A 21,949-nucleotide genomic window follows, 5' to 3' on the forward strand; every position below is an offset into this window, starting at 1 on the left:
GAAGAGGCTTGTTGCCCGTTGTTGTAAACCGTTCCCCCCCGTGAGTCCTGCTCTCGCCGTCACGTAGCTCAACAGACACAACCGGAGTGAACCACCTGAGCCCGTGTGTATGGATACACTTGTTTAAGTGGACTTTGTGCACATTTACCGGACGTTTCACCTCAGACTCATCTCCGTTAGCCAAGAATGCTAAATGAAGTTAGCGTAGCGTGCTAGCTGGAAATAGACCTCCACAGCGCTGGGTCGGAGTGACTATTGGATAGAGACCACGCTGTATTTTTCATGGACCCACAATGTCCAGATAAACCTGTCTGAATGGACTCTGTGCTGTCCCATTTATTTGAAACCGTCGGCATTATCTCATGGTGTCCTACGAAGCTAATGAAGTTAGCTTGCGAGGCTGAAGTAGACGGATCCGTAGCTACGTAACCTAGCAACACAACGCACGTCAGAGTGAGAAAACGTTTTTAACGGAGTGTGTCTGGAGGAAAAGTTTCTGTGACTTAGTAAAAAATGTCTAAAGTCCAAATGCTGAGAGCTTTTGTGAACCAGCGACTAACTGCGGCTGCTGAAGAGATATTTGAGCTGTTTGAAAGAACGATAGAAGAGTACGAGGAGCAAATCCGGTTAACGTTACACACAGCAGGTAGGTACACATTCATGGTTATCCATTCAAACTGCTGAGAAACCAGCCAAGTTGACTTTTGATCTTTTAACATATGTATATATCTCAAATGCCATAATTTTACCCTTTTAGACATTTGTGTGAAATTTCATTATTAGCTTATCTTATTTTAGCACATTTTGTTTAACTTAAAGGTTCTGTACTCTTCATTCAGAGCATTAATATAGCAGAAAATAAATATTTGCTATGTAAAGATACATTGGAGTAATGGCTTCCTGACTTCAAGAGCAGAGAATAAGGAATTAATTTACACTCCTGTCTGTGTGTGTTGTAATCCTTCTTTGTTTCAATAACTGCTCCGGCTGCGTGTGCATGTTAGTGCACGTGACAGTGAAAAACACAGGTATTTTATGCATTTGGTGAGCGGTTTGAGAGAGCCATTTAAAAGCAATCTGAGCTAGGGGTGCACCGATCCGACTTTTTCAGTCCCGGTGTTATGTGCCTTTGAGGGCTCAGATTTTCAGTTCAGTGTAGTTTTTATTTGATTTGCGACATGCAAAGGCCAGTAAAATGTTTATGAATATGTAGCGAATCTGTTGACGTGGGTAGGTTGATAGATTTACACGGCATCTGGACAGGCTTGGAAACTAGTAGGTGGAAAAACCAGAAGGCACGTAACACCGGTGCCGATGCCTGGGCTTTGTGTATCTGTCGGTACCCGATACCGATCCGATACCGTTGTTGAATTAATAATACGCTGTATACCTTCCTTCCACCAGGTGGACGAGACTAAAGGCACAAGACTTTCCTAACTAAACATTACTTTCCTAACTAAGACAAAATAACATAAATGTAATGTATTGAATTCTTATTTATTTGTACACTCAACTCTTCCAGCATGCACTGGCGACCGAGGGAAAAAAAACGAACAAAACTGGATCCCTGATCCAGCTATTTTGTCAATATCGGGACTAATATCGGATTGGTGCACCCCAAATCTGAGCCCGCTGTTTTTCTTCTTCTTCAGTATTTCGAGAACAGCCCCTTTTTAAATGATATTTTGCAGCTGTAAGCTTTAAAGGCAGGGTTGGTAAGGTTGAGAAGCTAGCAGGATTTGAAAGTAATTAGGGACTGTATTCAGAGCGTCTGCTTCAGATTACAGCACTGCAGTTTGAATGAATGAATGAAGACATTTTTATTTCAGACATATCAAAAATAAGCCAAACTAATAAGTTAAATAAGCAAAACATTCAATAAACAATAAATAACATTAGCCAACATGAAAAGGAGTAGAAAGAAGTACACTTATTTAATCCTACCCCCTTTTCCATAACTCAGTAAATGATTATTTTTTCATTTACCACATATTTATATCTTATTTATATTGATCACATTGATCTTATAATATATATATATATATATATATATATATATATATATATAGTTAGTTAGTTAGTTAGTTAGTTAGGTATATTTTATTTCTGTCATGCCAAACATCTTGGCCCATCCCACATGGGATTACAAGGCACCACAAATTCACTTATTCAACAAACATCTTCCCGTTGCATATACAAATCCTTCAAACAAATACATGAATACAAATATATAGACATACACATACATACATGTATATACACGTACACACATACCACACACAAAACAACTAGTTCTCATCTATATTCCTAAGTCCTCTAACATCCACAATATAATCAAGTATAGGGCACACACAGGCTTGAAACAATTTAGAATACGTTTGAAAACTTATGTCTTTCAGATTCCTGCTTTTACCAATAATTCCTCCCAAAGCTCTACGTGCATATACGTATATACACACACATACACACACACACACACTCAGACATATGTGTGTGTATATATTATATATATATATATATATATCATATATATATATCATATATATATATACACACAATAATACACATATGTCAATGAACACATATTAACTCTTAAAGCCCTCCTTTCATATATTTTTTGAATATCATTGCTTTGTACCTTTTTTTTGAACTGGATAATGTTTGAACATTGCTTTAGTTCTGTGCACAGACCATTCCACAATTTCACACCACTGATTGTAATGCACCGACTTTTTATAGTCGTGTGAACAGCAAACACCTTGAATTTAAACTTATCCCTTAAATTATAACCCACCTTCTGAGTATTACCTGTTAGTAGTCTGTTTTTTACTTTATACATAATTGGTGCAACTTGAAATTCAACTAGATCAATGACCTTTAAAGCTCTGGAATGTAAAAAACAGTGAGTTGGTGTGATCATAATATCCTGCTTTATGAACTGCTCTTCACAGTGTGATCAGTGGTTGCAGTGTGCTTTTATAGTAGTAGTTTATAGTTCTACTCATCATAACTCCATCCAGAAAGGAGAACTGCAGGAAGAGGTCTAAAAGCAGTTTTATGCTTCTGCATCAACTCCACGCCGTAGCTACGGCGTCGCGCCTACGGCGTCGTGACCCTTTTGGAGTTCTGCGTCGGCGTTGCTTTGCATCGCGGTGCATTTCACCGCCACAACGCTAGGGGGTGTCGCCTGTGTCTGTGTCACTCAACACCGAAACGGTACTCAGAATGGCAAACCCCATAGACTGTTAATATAAAATATTAATCTTATTTGTTTGGCCTTTTCTTGCTTAGATTTTGTCAAAAGTATCGAGAAATAGACAGTAAATTCCAGTGACCTAGTTAGTGTAATCAGAAAAGAAGTCTGAGTTTGTTTGCGAGCTGTCTGCCAGACAGTTTATTTTAGCAAAGCTAACTTTAGCACAACTGCCCACAAAGTACTGCTTGCTGGCGAAGTGCTAATTTCAAAACGTTACTGACATGTAGACACTTTACAAACGGATAACCCCGTCATTGTAACCACAATATGTCTGAGTTTATTTGCAGAGCTGATGTCTGTGAACTAGCATGTTGCTACTCCCTACAGCAGGCTGCTTGAAACACCGACTATCAACAGGACCGGTTGACCAATCACAGTCCTTGCGGCCTGTGTTGCCTCGACGGAAAGTTACACATTTTTGGAGCTGCACATCGAGCTACGGCGGAGGGCTCGGAGAGGGGTTCGCTTCGACGCAGAGGGGTTTGCGGGGGTATGCTGTCGATTCGACGCAGAAGCATAAATCAGCCTTAACACTGCTTCAAATTATGGCATTTTATATAATTCTTTCTCCGCAGCTTTAATGTAAAATCAAGATTTTTACCATTGTAGTTGATTGAGTTGAAGCTCGTTTTGAACTACTGACTAATTATTTAACATGTAATGTTAACATGAAATAACAGTTTGCTAAGACTTGTGCATGTGTTTCATTATTCTCTTCAGACGTCCAGCAGCTGTTGGTGGTTAAAGCAGAGGTTCCCCTCGAGCAGCAGGAGTGGAGCTCCAGTCTGGACCAGGAGGACCCAGAGCCCCCCCCACACATTAAAGAGGAACTCTGGACCAGTCAGGAGGGAGAGCAGCTTCAAGGGCTGGAGGAGGCTGACATCAAGTTCCCGTTTTCTTCTGTCTCTGTGAAGAGTGAAGAAGACGACGAAGAGGACTGGGGAGGACCAGAACCAGCCAGGAACTCAGATCCAGATAGTCCTTTACAACCAGCTACTCATGATAAGACTGCAGACTCCTCTGAACCTGAAACTGAAGACAGTGGGGACTGGGAGGAGACTAGGGAACCTCAGTCAGGTTTAAACTCCCTGCAGAACAGTGAAGTAGCTGTAAGGGATGTGGAACCGCTGAAGAAACACACTGGAGTCCAAACAGACGGGAAACCATTTTGTTGCTCGGTGTGTGGTAAAAGATACCCTCTGAAGAAGTCTTTATCAATTCACATGCGACTTCATTCAGAAGGAAAACATTTCACCTGCTCAGTTTGTAAAACAAGTTTCTGCAGCAAAAGCAATTTGGTTATGCACATGAGAATCCACACCGGGGAAAAACCTTTTAGTTGCTCATTTTGTAGCAAAAGATTTGCACGAAAGACCCATCTGCGAGACCACTTGTCTTCCCACACCGGTGAAAAACCATTTAGTTGTTCAGTTTGTAGCAAAACGTTCATACAAAAGAATCACCTGAAACAGCACTTGACTGTCCACACGGGCGAGAAGCCGTTTAGTTGTTCAGTTTGTAGTAAAACCTTCGCGCTGAAGCAAAACCTGAAACGCCACTTGACCGTCCACACCGGGGAGAAACCATTTAGTTGCAGCGTTTGCGATAGAAGTTTTAATCGGCAGGATAGCGTCAAAAATCACAAGTGTGTTGGTGAGGGCAGCGGAAATAAATGAAGCCGCACAGATGCTTGCTGAGCCAATTTTCTTTCCAGCAGGATCAAAGAACTGATGGCAAGACTTGGTTCAACGTTGATAAGATAGAAATTGTCAGACTTATGGGGCTGGGCATCGTTCAAAATCTTTCGATCTCGTGCCAGTTTTGATGCTGGTTCCTTAACAATACTTTTATCGATACCGTATGTTATAAAATCCATTTCAACATCAACAAAAATACATTAAACACAAAACTTTTATTTTCTAGCTTAATTGTGAATCAAAACAGTTATTAAAATTAAAAGAATTGCGTAACACTGCTCACTCAGAGTGACATTAATAGGATACTTAGGATTGGTATCAATCCGAACTTTAAAAATTAACAAAAAAAAGAGAACCCTTTTTGCCACAAAATGAACTATATATTATAAATAATATAATAAATAAACAAATTACATTGTATACAGGCTAATATTGAACAAACTAAAATTCAACTTTTTAGTGCAAACTGCATAATAACCCAAATCTTTAACAGTAAACTTGGTGACTGCCCTGTTGTCAACATTTAACTAATGGAGAACTAACATCAACTAAATCAATGTCATTGAATTGCCTTGTTGTTGAAAGGCGCTGTAGAAGTTGCCTTACCTTACGACTTCAGCGTGTCAGTCATCAGGGCACAGAAACCACTGTTGTGCCTGCTTGTCTCACAGGAAGTGTAAAACGACCGCTTTCGGCTCGCCATTAATATCATATCGCAGCAAACGCTGTCTGCGTGAAGTTTTGAAAAACTGTAACCACACTAGAAACCACTTTATCGGCATCGCCGTGACTCACTGTGACGTCAACAAAAGTGCAGAGCCCACGTAGTTTACGCCGTGCGTGCGTGCGTGCGTGCGTGCGTGCGTGCGTGCGTGCGTGCGTGTGTGTGTGTCGGGGCTCCCCTCTGCGTCAATATGCAGAGAGGACAGATAAGCTTGTACTTACAAGCTCAGACGCTTTTGGAACTGAAATTTGGCACCAAAAGATAAATCATTTTTCGATACTCATAGGATCAGAGTATTATTTTCGGTGCCATAAGAGTATCGACGTTCGGTGCCCAGCCCTACAGACTTGAGGCCTTTTCACACGGGTAGCGCCACTTCGCCTGCGTAGTGGCGTGGATCCGCGGGGTCTACTACGCTCCTCATGTGAAGGACAACGCTCTGCGAGTAAACGCCAGGCAATCAATGTGTGGTAACCATGGGGATTCTGTTTACTACTGTATCCCTGCCATAGCCTGACAAGCTAGACCCACATCCAGATGTAGGGTCTGGGATCTCGCCATTGACGGAGCTCAATCAGAGGGGCGGGATAAACGGTTGTCTTTCAAATTCTCTCTGCACGCAATAGGATAGCGCTACAACCAGGCAGGACAACGCTAGTTGATAGATTAAACTTTTGCCGTATCCGGTCGGCAAAACTCCGAACACATCTTCCTTTTTTAAGAATGACTTCAGTGCCGTTCTTTGTGAAGACTTTGAACTCCAACTCTTCCAGAGCCAAAGCCGATTCCAAAGTCCACTGTTCGCCAGCAGCAGCAGCCATCTTCTTTGTTTTCAAGTAGAAGGGAATTCACGCGGAAACGTCGCAACTCTGCCGTCGTTATGTTAAGCCCCGCCCACCGACTCTATACTCGATGTGATTGGCCTGACCAGAGTTTGGTTTTTCCAGCTTGCAAGCCGATGGAGAGTTGCTAAACGACCCTGGCCGCAAATTACATTTGCTGCCGATAGGCTGCGTCTAGATTTCTAGGCTAGTTGAATCTGATTACTATGCTCCTCATGTATCCCTGCCCTAAGAATAGCTGACTGTGGTATCATTTATCCCTAATCACAGGTCGATTTATAACAAATACGGGGAATCCTAGTCTTTCCTTACCACGGACTGTGATTGTCGATAGCTAAAGTTAAGCTAAATTAGCATAGTCATAATTACATACCTGATAAATCCACAATCAAGTTTCAAGTTACATTTATTTATAAAGCACTTAAAAAGCAAACAAGTTTGCACCAAAGTCCTTGACGAAGAAAACTAAAAAAACATGTATACAAGCATAAACATATATGCTATATATTCATATATACATAGATGTGTTGGAAGTACAACTTTTAAATAGAAACAAGTTGAAACACAAATTAAAACTTGAAATACAGGTTAAAACAGGGAAACGCAGTAAATACAGCTTTACGTTATTTCATTTTCTGGGCACTTTACTTTTTGTTATATGTATTCATTGACTTACCTTTTTTAAATTGTCTTAAAGTATGTTATGTCCCTACGACGACTCTGTGGTCAACATTTGGGATTGGTAAATAAAATTACTTGACTTAGCTCCCAATAACTTAATTTATTTCCAATTTAATGGATCCTTTTGGTCTTGGATATGTTTCATCTTGAGTAAAACATGAACTGTTGATTGAACTGCTCATACAATATTTAGTGTAAGTTCAGTTGAATCACAAATCCTCAGACAAACTCTGATTGGGCACAATTCAACAGCGGAGGGTAAAGTGCAAATTGAACGCTTGGGCTATAGGTAAAAGTGTCTTGTGTACTGTTGAGTCTTAATGGATTTATAGCAGGGCTGGGCAATATATCGATATATCTATCATTATATGAGACTAGATTTTGGATATCGTAATATGACATGTGCTTTATATATTTGGTACCCCTAAAATCGCATGTGCCCCCAGTCTGACCCATCCATTTGAAATGGTCTAGAACTGCCACTGGCTCATGGTCTTGCTTATATTTTTGGACTGTATATTTCCCAATCACTATGTTTCTTTGTGTGACTAAATTAAGCCCATGTTTTATGAGATGGGCCTGTAAAATAAGTTTGATCACTTTTTATTTTATTTTCAACTTGTATGGCCTCATTTTCTTATTCTAAAACAGGTGTATTGTATTTATTTGTTTGTGTCTTTTACATATTTTTATTGGAATTCTATTATTTATGTATGTTCTTGTATATTGCGCTACTTGCTTTGTTTGTTAGGTATTTTATTGTGCAGTCTCTGTAAAATGTTTAGATGAGTCAAGGTTTCTGTCTAAAGCTGTTATTGTGAAGGATAAAGCGGAAGTGGTGAATTATGACATGTGCTTCCATTGACTGTTTTGGATAATAAAGAAAAGCCGTGTGTAGCAAAGTCTCCGTTCAGAAGTTATGGCTCACGTTTTTATTTTATAATTCTAAGTTCATGCATTCAGTTACGTGCCCACACACTGCCTCCATTCACACACACGGACGCACGGAGCCTCAATCGTGTTTGTACGTTATGGGTTGAAGAGGTTAGCCAGGTAGTTGTAAATCGCTTTTTTTCTCCGTGAGTTCTGCTCTTTCAGCGTTACGTAGTTAATCAGATACAACCGGAGTGGACCACCAGAGCCCTTATGCATTGATGAACTTGTATAAGTGGACTATGTGCACATTTTGGAGGACATTTGACCTCAGACTCATCTCCTTTAGCCAAGAATGCTAAATGCAGTTAGCTTAGCCTGCTAGCTGGAAATAGACGGATACGGAACTCCACACGTAGGTAGCTAGTTGGAGAGACTATTCGGCAGAGACCGAACTATTTTTCATGGACCCACAATAGTGTAGATGACCCTGTCTGAATGTACTCTGTGCTGTCCCCTTTGTTTGAAAACGTCTAAATTATCTCCTGGTGTCCTACGAAGCTAATGAAGTTAGCTTGCTAGCTCCCCGAAGTAGACGGACCCGAACAACACAGCCCACTTGTCAGAGTGAGCAAACCGGTTTTAACGGAGTCTGTCTGGAGGAAGAGTTTCTGTGATTTAGTAAAAATGTCTAAAGTTCAACTGCTGAGAGATTTTGTGAACCAGCGACTAACTGCGGCTGCTGAAGAGATATGTGAGCTGTTTGAAAGAACGATAGCAGAGTACGAGGAGGAACTTGAGTTCCGTTCAAAAGAAAATCACCGACAACTGAAACTACTGGACGCCGCTGATTGCAACCCTAAAGTCCGGTTACACAGAGCAGGTTTGTACAGCTTTGTTGTTGTTATCACTTAAAACTGCTGGGGAAACAGTGGAGGAGGAAGTATTCACAATCTTTACAGAAGTAAAGTACAACATTACTCAAGGTTTGTACTCATACTGTATTAGTGCTGGTCGATATGGAGAAAATCAAATATTACGATGTTTTTGACCAAATACCTCGATATCGATACGATATTGTTGTGTTGACCAATGGTGCTTTCACAAAATATTTACACAATGAGATTTTTGATAAATAATCATCAGTAATGTGGATATAATGACTAAGTGGGTAAAGACAAATAATAGAACAGTTACAACAGTCTGGTAAGTTCAGAAAATTACATCACTTTACAACACTTACAGTATGCCATATTACGATATCCAAAATCACGATATCGATATATTGCCCAGCTCTAAACTATGTAGTTCATTTTACTCAGCTAAATTTGTGTGACAGCTTTTCAGATGACGGGTTTTTCAGATGTTTAATGTTTGTGATAAAAGGATGAAGTGTTCCTTTATGTGTTGAGAAAGTTCTCCTACTTCTTAAGCTACTTAAACTATTAAAAAAGCCTCTTGGATCAGCTGGAAAATGCATCGTCACAAAGCTGAAAGCAGGGCTGTTTTTCTGACACCATAAAAAGTTTTAAAACCTTTTTAGAGATACAGGGATCTCACAGGACGGCAATGCTACAACCATGATGATCTTACAGAATACGATGCATTGCTGTACATGAAACTGCCCAACAGTATATATACAGGAGTTAAAATTAGCACAACCTTAAACGTCTACAGCAGTAAAATGCAGCATACACATTAATCCAGCAGGAATATAAAACCAGAAACATCAGATACAATACAGTGCTGTTCATTCGTTTACACACCCATGCTAAAGTTGACTAAAAAGAGGAATACAAAAATCATCTTTTGGAAATTGTGGAAATGTATCGTAAATAAATAAATGTTCTTCCTTAAAATACACCGGGCATAAATAAGTACACCCATATGTTAAATTCCCATAGAATTTAACATGTATAAACATTTTTATTTTTAAAGGCCAGTTATTTCATGGATCCACGATACTATGCATTCTGATAAAGTTCCCTTGGCCTTTGGAATTATAATAGCCCCCCCACATCATCACATACCCTTCACCATACCCCCACATCATCACATACCCTTCACCATACCCCCCACACATCATCACATACCCTTCACCATACCTAGAGATTGGCATGGTTTGATTTCAGTTAGCCTAATAGCTGGTTTGTTTTACATTGAGAGATGAACTTATGGAAAGTTCCCCATGCCAATCTCTAGGCACAACTGTAGGAAAACACTAACAGGGAACATTTTACTCCACTTGTAGTGGAGTATTTTCACAGTTTGGTATTAGTCATTTTACTTCAGTACAGGATCTGAATACTTCTTTCACCACTGGTTACAAGTTAAAGTCCTGCAACTAAAATATTACTTAGCTAAAAGTATGTAAGTATGATCAGGAAGATGTACTGTAATTATTTATTAAAATTACTAAAATAAATATTAAAATGTCCCCTGTGACTGTTACATGGCAGTGTTTCCCACAGGTTGAGAATTTACTTGTGGTGGTGGGTGGCGCAGGATGTGACAGTATGGCGCGTGATGGCTGGGTTCACCAAAATTCTGGTCAAATGGTTTATGAACTATTTAATGAAAACAATGACTAAGCTACATAACATTAACAGGCACTTTTGAAATAAATAAGTATTTACATATTAAACATTTCAGACTAAAATATGATAAAGATAGATGAAGTGTAGCCTATGATGTGCTTTGTCAATTAAATCTGCTTGGTTTGTCATATGTTATGGTTCAGCAGAAAAAATACCTGATTACCCAGAGCCCAAATAGGCTAATATATGTGGGCTAACTTAACCTTAATACTATAATCCATACAGAAAGTTACATGTTAATTAAAAATCTCAACACTGTCTCTTCTAATTCCTGTTAAATCATTTAAGACTAAGGCTATTTAATGTTAATTATTTTATTTTTTTGTTAGATCATTGTTCGTTTAAGTGTTTTAATCCATGTTTTGGGGATCGTCCATGCACTGTTTTGTAGGCTACTGTACATATCCTTGTTGCATTCATTAAGATCTCATCTGAAGATTTCTGTCATTTAAATCAGGGGCTAACCCTACAGACAATGCTTTCCTAACTTCTTTGCTTCTTTTTTGCCGGCTCAGCCATGACAATAGTGTGAAAAACTCCATCGTTACCTTGTAAGCCGGTTCCTGAATGGGCGTATGTGTGCAGTGCCGTGAAGCAATTCGTTACATAATATCACGCGATGCTTCTTGACACTCAGGCTGCCGCTAGGGGGAAGCGAGACGAGCAGCATTCAACTAAAAAAAAGTCATATAACCATTCCAATGACTCCAAAGTTGTTCAGTTAAGGTAAATTAAGCTAAAAAAAAAAAAAACTGCGTAGTTTCCCTTTAATAAAATCTTGGGTTTTACTCGGGCTCAAGTGCATAAATACAGTTAATGGATTTAGGCAGGGAGAACGAGAACTGAAGGCTCCGTTAGCAACGATTAGCTCCGTTAGCGCTAAGCTCCGGTTAGCTCCGTTATAAAGATATGGAGTGGAGGAGACTGCCGTGGACAAGTAAAACCTATGTATGGGAAACACTGTACTATTATATAGTATATCGTTAGATTAATATTGCTTGTGCATTAATGTTGTTGACGCACATTTGTTTTTTGGTCGGCATCTCTGTCTGCATCGCTCCTCCGCACAGCATCAAGTCGCCTATACTCTCCAATGCGTGGTCCACTGCCTGTTCTGCCCTCTAACGTCCGTCCGCACCGCGTCCCGCCACCCACTCTCTCCACCAATGCGTGGTCCGCTGGCCCGTACCAACCTCTGATGTCCGTCACTCCACCGATGCTGTCCCAATACAGCGCTTCCACCTCCTCGTGTCTCTCTGTCTTGCCATCGCGATCCGTGGCCGTGATGGACAACGAGCAAGACATGGGGCCAACCACACATCGCTCGTACAAAGGTGAGTTTTTTTTTAACTTATTGTTGACACACATTTGGTTTTGGTCGGTAATGTTACGCCCAGTGTAGATTGCAAATTAGGGATGCACAGAATCCAGATTTTTGGGGTTCGGCCGAATACCAAATCCACTGGTTGAGATTCTGCCGAATCCAAAACCGAATACCGAATCCTACTCCCATCCTCAGTCCATGAACACAGTAAACACATTAATGAAGTAAACAGTGACTGTCCTTCCTTTGCCGTACCTGAAGTTGCTGCTGTCTGGAGCACAACTCGTATTCTTTCAGGTGTTTCGTACCAGATGTTGTAACAGCGGCCATGTTGTGTATAGTTTAGGGTACTCGCCACCACCAGACCAATCAGCATTGATTAAATTGAACATGTAGCTGGACTTGAATGGCCTTCTTTTGACTGAAAGTACTGCCAACAATACTTTTTCTGCTTATGAGTTCCATTTTCACTTTCTCATAGCCTGCTGCATTGAACGCTCCACCTACGTAAACACCTTCCCGGAATCAAGGGTGTTGTCATTACGTCGACCAGCGTAGCATGCGTAGCGCAAGCGTAGGATTCGGTTCGGTGGAAATTTTTTATTCCATGGAATGGAAATAGGGAAGAAATCTATACATCACCTGGTTCATTCTGTAACCTCAGGTATGCTACCGTGCCATATCAGCCAAGTGGTGCAACTGGATGTGGACAGGTGGTCCAAAGTCATGTGGTTTCAAACACCTGTTCACTCGGAACATTAAAAGCCCTTTCAGGTCAGTCAACCGATTGATCCATTGTTGTCTTAGGACTTGCAGAATTTCTTCATCTCAGCCGTAGATCATTCTGCACATATTATATAAAATGTGCTTGGCTGAAAGAGTAACCGAAGGTGTCACTTTCCATACACCATTGGAGCCCCAAGGCTCTTTCTATTGGGAGTTGGTCCCTCTTTCCATTGGGAGTTGGTCCCGCTTTCCATTGGGAGTTGGTCCCGCTTTCCTTTTGGGAGTTGGTCCCTGTCCCAATTGAGCTCACTCACTTTTCTTTTTTTTTTTTAGAGTGATCCTTCTTAGGAATTGCTCACAGGACTTTGCAATTGTTGCTGATCCACTGTGTAAGATGAAAGCCTCCTTTCTGGCAAAGGTCACCAAGGAAAAATTTGTACCGCTTTTTCCACAGATGTTGAGCTTTTCATACAGTCATCCACATAGAATTTTCTCTTCTATATAGTTATGTCCGGAAAGCTGCCTTGATGGTCATCTGCAGTTTTCCTCAAAACCTATTGTCCTAGTGTCATCCTGTATTCTGTAACATTGTTGGTCCAATCTCCACTGGGCCGCCATAGGAATCAAAGAAAGTCCTCGTCTTCCTCAGCCATTTGACTTGTCGAGACATGGACATGGACATCAGACATAAATACAAGGGTTTTTTGACTGAATCACAGGAGCACTCATATTAAGGAACTTGTAAGGTTCTGCACTGCAGAAGTTGATCGTTTGATGAGGTTCATTTGAACTCAGCTCAACAGTGAAAAACAACCCCCAACTTGCCTCTGCGTGGGTGGTAAACACCGTGCTGTGGAACGGATTCTCTTCACCTCTCAATTCATCCTGTGGGACATTTTCAGCGTAAAAATTGCTGCTAACAGATGTTGCCTTTAAGGAATCTGTAGTGTGGAATTATGATTATTATGATGTCGAACATTTTCAGTCCTTAATTTTGTGACCGGTACGTTTTTATTTTCCATCATGGACTCTGTGATCTTTGCATCAGGAATGACAGTTGTTGGTTTGTATTTTGCTTCTCAAGATAAGATTCTCTTCCATCCTGATCTGAAAATGTTTGCAAAACTGCAGTTTCTGCAACAGAGGCTTCAATCTCAGCATCAATTTCCACTTGCTCCATTTGTTTGCGATATGATTCCGAAGGTTCTGAAGAACATGTTTCTTTTTCATCGATACTGCACGCGCCAGGAGTGAGGCTCTCTTGGCTTTGGCTTGTGCACATGCAATTTCAAGCGAGGATTTGTTTGTGCCATCAGGAGAAAATAAATGGTTAGTACTCGTAAATATTACTGTATGAAGCCGCTGCATTCCTGTACTAGCCTGATGGGACGGGCTAGACCTAGAGGGGAGAGCTGCAGGAAGAGCTCTTACTCTACTTCAAACTGGCATTTTTTTTTTTTTTTTTTAATTCTTTCTGCAGCTTTAATGTAAAAGCAAGAATTTTACTGTCATAGTTGGATAAGTTGAAGCTCATTTTGAACTACTAACTATTGATTAACATGGAATGTTAAGACGACATTACAGTTTTTAATCATGTGCATGTATTTCACTATTCTCTTTAGACGTCCAGCAGCTGTTGGTGGTTGAAGATGATGTTCCTCCTGAGCCGCAGGAGTGGAGCTCCAGTCTGGACCAGGAGGAGCCAGATCCCCCCCCACACATTAAAGAGGAACAGGAGGAACTCTGGACCAGTCAGGAGGGAGAGCAGCTTCAAGGGCTGGAGGAGACTGATATCAAGTTCCCGTTGACTTCTGTCCCTGTGAAGAGTGAAGAAGACGATGAAGAGAAAGCTCAGTCCTCACAGCTTCATGAAAGCCAAACTGAGGAGAACAGAGAGGCAGAAAGAACAGGAGCTGATGGGGAGGACTGTGGAGGACCAGAACCAGCCAGGAACTCCGATCTAGATAGTCCTTTACAACCAGCTACTCATGACAAGACTGCAGACTCCTCTGAATATGAGACTGATGACAGTGGTGACTGGGAGGAGACTAGGGAACCTCAGTCAGGTTTAAACTCTCTGCAAAACAATGTAGAACCTGGAAGTGATGTGGAACTTCTGAAGAAACGCACTGGAGTCCAAACAGGAGGGAAACCGTTTTGTTGCTCTGTTTGCGGTAAAAGATTCTTTCTGAAGAAGACTTTAACATCCCACATGAGACTTCATACAGAAGGAAATCATTTCACTTGCCCAGTTTGTAAACTGGTATCCAGCAACAGAAGCACTTTGGTTAAACACATGAGAATCCACACAGGGGAGAAGCCATTTACTTGTTCACTTTGCAGTAAACAATTTGCACAAAAGGGACATTTGAGACGACACCTGACTGTCCACACAGGTGATAAACCATTTAGTTGTTCTGTTTGTAGTAAAACATTCACACAAAAGGGGAATCTGAAAAAGCACATGGCAATCCATACTGGGGAGAAACCATTTAGTTGTTCGTTTTGTAGTAAAAGTTTCACCCAAAAGGGGAATCTGAAACAACACCTTGCTGTCCACACAGGGGAGAAACCATTTAGCTGTTCAGTTTGTGGCGAAAGATTTACACAAAAGGGACATTTGAAACAGCACTTGAGTGTCCACACAGGGGCAAAACCATTTAGATTTAATTTGGATTAAGTTTAGATAAAGAATTTACTCATATGTGCTAGGCATCAGAAATAAATTAAGCTGCTTTTACGTAGGGGGTTGTATATTTGTTGTGTGTGTGCTTTGTTGTGTGCTTTATCCAGGGAGCACTCATTTTTTTCTTTAAAAGGAGGGTGGGGATTTTGGGATTTGGTTTACAAGTCATTTAGGCTACGTTCACATCACAAATATTAATGCTTTATTCAGATTCTTTTGCTCAGAACCGATTTTTTTGTTTTTGTTTGGCTGTTCACATGACCTTTTTAAAATGTGGCCTATATCAAATTCCAGTGTGAACTGTTTGTGGTTTCGAACTGACCTGCGTGTGCAAAAGAACAATAACAATGACCGCACGCTGCTGCACTAAAGTTAGGGAGGTTATGGAGGAAGTCAGCATTTTTGCTTTTATTTCAAAATGTTTGTGTAATGGCAGCCGTAACATCAATGAGCATACAATAATTAGGTCTAACAGCTTCCTCTCCCTCCATTGACTTGCTCCATCACTGTTCTCCATTTTGTAGGCCTAGTCAAGTTTTTAATTTTACTGTCTGTGTCTAGGGGTTAACTCCCGCCGGAGCATCATTTTGACAAATGTTGAAATGTAGATTGACGTAAAAGTCGCATCAAATCCGCCTCGGTTGTTCACACTGCGGCCGCATTGAAAAAAATCAGACCTGGGTCTGATTCAGGACCACATACGGAAGTGGTCTTAATCTGATTTGAAAACAATCTGATCTGGGCAAGATTTTAGTGTTAACACTACGTCTGAAGAAGTCTGACCAAAAAAAATCTGATTTGGGATCACTTTTGCCAGCAGTCTGAATGTAGCCTTATTCTTTGCCATTATCTAGCACACTGTTTCCTTTCCTCCTAATAGATCAGCCTCTGCCTGTCCATGGCAAGCTTGCTTTTGGTTTTAACTTTTCCTGTTATCAATACATTGTATTGATAATTTTGCCACAAGCGTCTCGCATACTTCTTTCGACCGATTTTACATCAATGGTTCCTCCCTGATCCCTATTGGGACGTATCACTGCAAAGATGCTTGTTGAGCATTTTTTTCCCCCAGCCGGATTGAAGTACTGAAGGCAAAACTTGGTTGAACATTGATATCAGCTAAAAACTGATATTTAAGGCTGAAACAGATCAAAAATAAGATTTTTCAGCTAAATCAAGCTACAAGATCACAAGTGTTTTATTTGTCCCCATGTTATTTGCCATTTTTCAGGCACTATGCTTTTTGTTATTACATGTATTCATCAATTAAACTTGTTTTTAAATTGTTTTAAATTAATTAGTTATATTTACATCGCTGTGTTTGAGCTAAATTATCAGCAGTAGAGGTGTGACTCGCAAGATTAAACATGACAAGATTTCTGTGGCGCTGTCTCGCGCAGACCACTTTCTTTCTCTGTTAAAATGAGTCGGGAAGCAGAGAGCAAAACCTAACTTTACTTGTAATGATAATAAACAAAGAGCAATGTTCTCCCTTCGTCTTATAATGGTCATAAATCAATACTAGAGTAGCCTACTTCCTTGTTCAGCACTGCAATTAATAAAATGCCATGGAGGAGAAAGGAGCATCTGTCTTAACAAAAATCATCATTTGAGTGTTTGATGGTAATTTATTTGTGCTTTAGAACATAATCAATGTGAAACAATATAAAAATAAGCTATATTTATCTCTGTCTACTTTACAATGACTAATTCATGTACAAAACATTTGGTCTCAACTACTGCCAGAAAACGCATAGTTATGTTGTAACCTTGGTTCTCTGAGTGAAGAGACTCTCTCTCCACCATACGTATGGAATGAGTAACAGTGTAACTGTTAGTTAGCCCTTGTATTGTCCTACGTGTCATGGGGACTTTGTCATGGGGCTTTGTTTATTTACATTTTCTATTCGCCTGTCCAAACGCTGCTCGATGCCCCCGTGCCAGTTCACGTGAAATGACATCACATAGTACGCGAGAGTCACCGCCAGGCCAATGCAAAAACGTTGAATAAACTGAACGAAGGACCCGAAGGACAACACGAGGGTTATACAGGAAAGAAGCCAGTCATCTAAGTTTGTAGCAAAACCTTTCAGTGCTCGGTTTTCATTTTGGGACTTTCGATTGAATAAAGGACTTTTTTTCCAAGTCTTATTTCAATCTCTTGAACCCAATCTCGTGTCTCGTCTCGTCTCGTGAGCTGGGTGTCTTGTCACACCCCTAATCAGCGGTGATGAAACTGAAGCAAGATACTTAACCTTCTTACTATTCAGCAACATTTTCTCTCCAGTTTAAAGTCATTATTGTTTGTTTTTACGTTACTGTAAAAAGCGTATTTTTGTGCATAAATAACTGAAGTGTGACTATACCTGAAAAGTAAGTGGTTAATTGTGTACATCGTTTCTTTTTTCTTCAACATGGCCAACAAATAGATCTTTTTGATATATTGGAGTGATTCTGTTTATGTGCACCTCCATGGAAGGAGAATCTTTCATATTCAGCAAATATTTAAGTCCCAGTTTCCTTGTTCTGATGTGCAGCAACTTTGTTTTAGAATGTGAATTGTTTATCTTTTGTTTACAGAATGTTTTTTTTGTAGTGTAATCTACATATATTTTCTAGAACTATTCTAAGATAACGCTCAAGAAATCTGTTCAACTTCTGTTTAATGAAGGATAACAAACAGGTGAAACTTGAGCCAGTGTTTTCACCATAATTGCAGTTCAAGGTTCTCCTTTAATATTTGCAACAGGTTACTTTGCGGTGTGTTGCTTAGGAAATATGGCACTTGTTTTGAGTCTGTGTATCGTTCGTTCATTAGTTTTTAAAAATAAACCCAAAAAGCAGTAAATGACTTGTTTTCTCAATGCTCATTTCCTAAACCTAAATGAAGAAATGGATAATAATCAACTTGTTTGTCAGATTTTGTGCGTTCAAATGAAAAAATGAAAGGAAAAAAACGCATAATGAGCGTTTCATCCAATTTTGATAGTTTTAAGTGGCGCAAATTCCGTGGCGAGGAAATCATGGGAGGAGAGAGGAAACGATCAAATGTGTTTTAGAGGGATGAGATGTCCTTTCCTCTGAAGTGTCACATTAATTCATCAGCTGTTTGGGCGGAGTTGGCAACCCTTTCAGCAGCACGGCTTCTGGGAAATCTGCTCTTTTGTATCCTCGCCTATAGCTCCTCGATGATCCCTCCTCGAAGCTCTGTCCCCGGGCCAGAAATAAGAGCTTTGAGGCGGCCGATAGTCGAACCTCAGGTTGAAGAGGAACAATGCGGATTCCGTCCTGGTCGTGGAACAATGGAACAGCTCTTGACTCTCGCAAGGATCCTGGAGGGAGCCTGGGAGTATACCCAACCGGTCTACATGTGTTTTGTGGATCTGGAGGTGTATGACTGAGTCGCCTGGGAGATACTGTGGGATGTGCTGCAGGAGTATGGGGTGAGGGTCAATTTTCGTTCCTACCCTCACCTATGGTCATTTAGACTGGGTCAAGACCGAAAGAATGAGATCCAGGGTACAAGCGGCTGAAATGGGTTTCCTCAGGAGGGTGGCTGGCGTCTCCCTTAGAGATAGGGTGAGAAGCTCAGTCATCCGTGAGGAGCTCGGAGTAGAGCCGCTGCTCCTTCGCGTCGAAAGGAGCCAGTTGAGGTGGTTCGGGCATCTGGTAAGGATGCCCCCTGGGCGCCTCCCTAGGGAGGTGTTCCAGGCACGTCCAGCTGGGAGGAGGCCTCGGGGAAGACCCAGGACTAGGTGGAGGGATTATATCTCCAACCCGGCCTGGGAACGCCTCGGGATCCTCCAGTCGGAGCTGGTTAACGTGGCTCGGGAAAGGGAAGTTTGGGGTCCCCTGCTGGAGCTGCTCCCCCCGCGACCAGACAGCGGATAAGCGGACAAAGATGGATGGATGGATGGATGGATGGAGGTGGCTTTGACCGAGGAGGGACAGAACAACTTCTGGTTCAGCCGAGGAGTGGAGGAGCTATCAAATAAGTGATTTGAGAAGCACCATGTCATGTCTTGTTGTTCAGAAGCTTGTGGACAGTCATTCCTCTAGAGGCACTACCTGCAGGATTTTGTGATGTGAGGATATGCCACCATTGTGCTGTGCTGGTGCTTCCCCGATGACCGATATACATGATGGTGTATACGATATTGGGGGAGGGGGGGTCTTTTGGTGAATTGACTGGATGCTCTCGCTGTTCCACTTCCCGCCCCGCGGCTCCTGTGAAATTAGATCTGCCATGCCTTTTTAGCAAAGCTGTGAGCTGCTTCTCGCACTACCCGGTATACCAAAACCAACATTAACTCAGGGGTATGACAGCAGCAGTGGGGACAAAGTTACCTGGTTCATTCTGTAACCTCAGATATGCAACCCTGCCATACTTATCCTAATCAAAGTAATACAAATAAATAAAATAATTTCTTCATCCCAGTCAAAGTTCATTCTGCATATATTCTGTAAAATGTGCTTGGCTGGAAGAGTAACTGATGCAAGGTACCTTAAGGGATCATACACTGAGCTTTACAATTCATAAAATACCCCATCAAGTTTACATCTGTTCTTTGCAGTCCATGCAGAAGTCGAAGGTGTCCCTTTCAATACACCATTGGAGCCCCAAGGCTCTTTCCATTGGGAATTGGTCTCTTTCCATTGGGAGTTGGTCCCTGTCCAAATTGAGCTCACTCACTTTTTTGGAGTGGTCCTTCTTAGGAACACTCGCAGGACTTTTACCAAGCCTCCTTTCTGGCAAAGGTCACCAAGGTCCTTAACAATTTTTACTGCTTTTTCCACAGATGGTGAGATTTTCAGACATTCAGTCATGTTTTTGGACAATTGATGGGTTAAACCATTAATCGATAATGAAACCAATCTATAGCTGCGGTCCTAGAAAAATCCTAAAACAAAAAGCATAGTTTCTTGTTAGAGAAGAAAAGTGTTTCAAGATATGGTCTTCTTTGCATGGAGAATCTATTTGTAAAGCACATTTCTTACAATTAACCTTTTATTAGTTTAACTTTAGTTGTATTGCCAACATGACATTACAGTTTTTTAATCATGTGCATGTGTTTCATTATTCTCCACAGATGTCCAGCAGTTGTCGGTGGTTAAAGATTGGGTTCCCCCTGAGCAGCAGGAGTGGAGCTCCAGTCTGGACAAGGAGGACCCAGAGCCCCCACACATTAAAGAGGAACTGGAGGAACTCTGGAGCAGTGAGGAGGGAGAGCAGCTTCAAGGGCTGGAGGAGGCTGATATCAAGTTCCCGTTCACTTCTGTCCCTGTGAAGAGTGAAGAAGACGATGAAGAGAAAGCTCAGTCCTCACAGCTTCATGAAAGCCAAACTGAGGAGAACCGAGAGGCAGAGAGAACAGGAGCTGATGGACAAGACTGGGGAGGACCAGAACCAGCCAGGAACTCCGATCCAGATAGTCCAGCTACTCATGACAAGACTTCAGGCTCCTCTGAGACTGATGACAGTGGTGACTGGGAGGAGACTAGGGAACCTCAGTCAGGTTTAAACCCTCTGCAAAACAATGAAGAACCTGGAAGTAATGTTGAATGCAATACAGGAAAAACATCAGTTAGCTCCTCTGGATGTGCTGGCCACGAGGAACATCTGCAGAAACCCACAGGAGTCCAAACAGGAGTGAAACCATTTAGTTGCTCAGTTTGTGGTAAAAGTTACACTCTAAAGTCGTCCTTAAAGAGTCACATGAGACTTCATTCAGAAGGAAAAGTTTTCACCTGCTCAATTTGTAGAACAAGTTTCTGTGAGACTGGCAGTTTGATTAGTCACATGAGAATCCACACTGGCGAGAAACCATTTAGCTGTTCAGTTTGTGGTATAAGATTTGCACAAAAGGGAAACCTGAAACAGCACTTGACTGTCCACACAGGGGAGAAATCATTTAGTTGTTCCGTTTGTAATAAAAGATTTGCACGGCGCAGTACTCTGAGACGACACTTGACTGTCCACACAGGGGGAGAAACGATGGCTACCTTTACATGCACGTAACACTCCCTTTTTTTTCCCCTTTTCCGTAATTCTGACAAAGAATGTAAATTATCCACTTATATTCCCCTTAACATGCAGCCGTGTAAATTAAGACTTTTTCATCGGTTCCGGACTTCTTTTATTTGTGCTTTTGTTTTTAGATCATCTTTTGGGGTATTTTAGGCCTCTATTTCAACAGGGACAGCTAAATACATGAAAGGGGGGAGAGAGGGAATGACATGCAGCAAAGGGCTGGAGTCAAACCCGGCTCGCTGCGTCGAGGAGAAAACCTCTATACATGGGCGCCCAATCTACCAACTGAGCTATCCGGGCGCCCTTATTTGTGCTTTTACCTGCTCTTCAAAGTTGTCTTGAAAAGCCACATTTCCAGCGTCTTCTTGTTTGATTATCATCAGACTGAGAATGTATTTGGCCCTGTGTGGTCAGGTATTATAATTCCTTCTTTCAGTCCTCCTGCAGGGTGAACGGTTATTTATCTCAGATCAGAGTGACTGCATCTGTGAACGCAGCCCAGTTTTCCCACC

General features: G+C 41.3%; 1 protein-coding gene across 2 annotated transcripts; it reads left to right on the top strand.

Moving 5' to 3' along the window:
• Positions 1-21,438, top strand: LOC114559616 (gastrula zinc finger protein 5-1-like). Of its 2 annotated transcripts, none has more exons than XM_028584369.1 (4): positions 1-646; positions 3,977-4,074; positions 14,441-15,116; positions 20,497-21,438. In XM_028584369.1, exons 1-4 carry the CDS (start codon positions 514-516, stop codon positions 21,423-21,425), a joined length of 1,836 nt encoding a protein of 611 aa, XP_028440170.1. In that variant the 5' UTR covers positions 1-513; the 3' UTR covers positions 21,426-21,438. The 2 variants fall into 2 exon arrangements, with proteins under 2 accessions (XP_028440170.1, XP_028440169.1); XM_028584368.1 differs by lacking the exons at positions 1-646; positions 3,977-4,074 and adding exons at positions 6,562-8,956; positions 11,741-12,004 and having other exon boundaries at positions 14,343-15,116.
• Positions 21,439-21,949: the final 511 nt, after the last annotated feature.

The sequence above is a fragment of the Perca flavescens genome, chromosome 8, assembly GCF_004354835.1.
Source record: "Perca flavescens isolate YP-PL-M2 chromosome 8, PFLA_1.0, whole genome shotgun sequence".
Taxonomy (NCBI): Eukaryota; Metazoa; Chordata; class Actinopteri; order Perciformes; family Percidae; genus Perca; species Perca flavescens.

What these genes read in the sequence shown, in the direction of transcription:
- LOC114559616 (XM_028584368.1), top strand. Translation starts at nt 8,761, where the DNA reads ATGTCTAAAGTTCAACTGCTGAGAGATTTTGTGAACCAGCGACTAACT. An exon ending in AGTCCGGTTACACAGAGCAG is followed by an intron (nt 8,957 to 11,740) that starts GTTTGTACAGCT and finishes TCCTCCGCACAG; the next exon opens with CATCAAGTCGCCTATACTCT. An exon ending in CACACATCGCTCGTACAAAG is followed by an intron (nt 12,005 to 14,342) that starts GTGAGTTTTTTT and finishes TATTCTCTTTAG; the next exon opens with ACGTCCAGCAGCTGTTGGTG.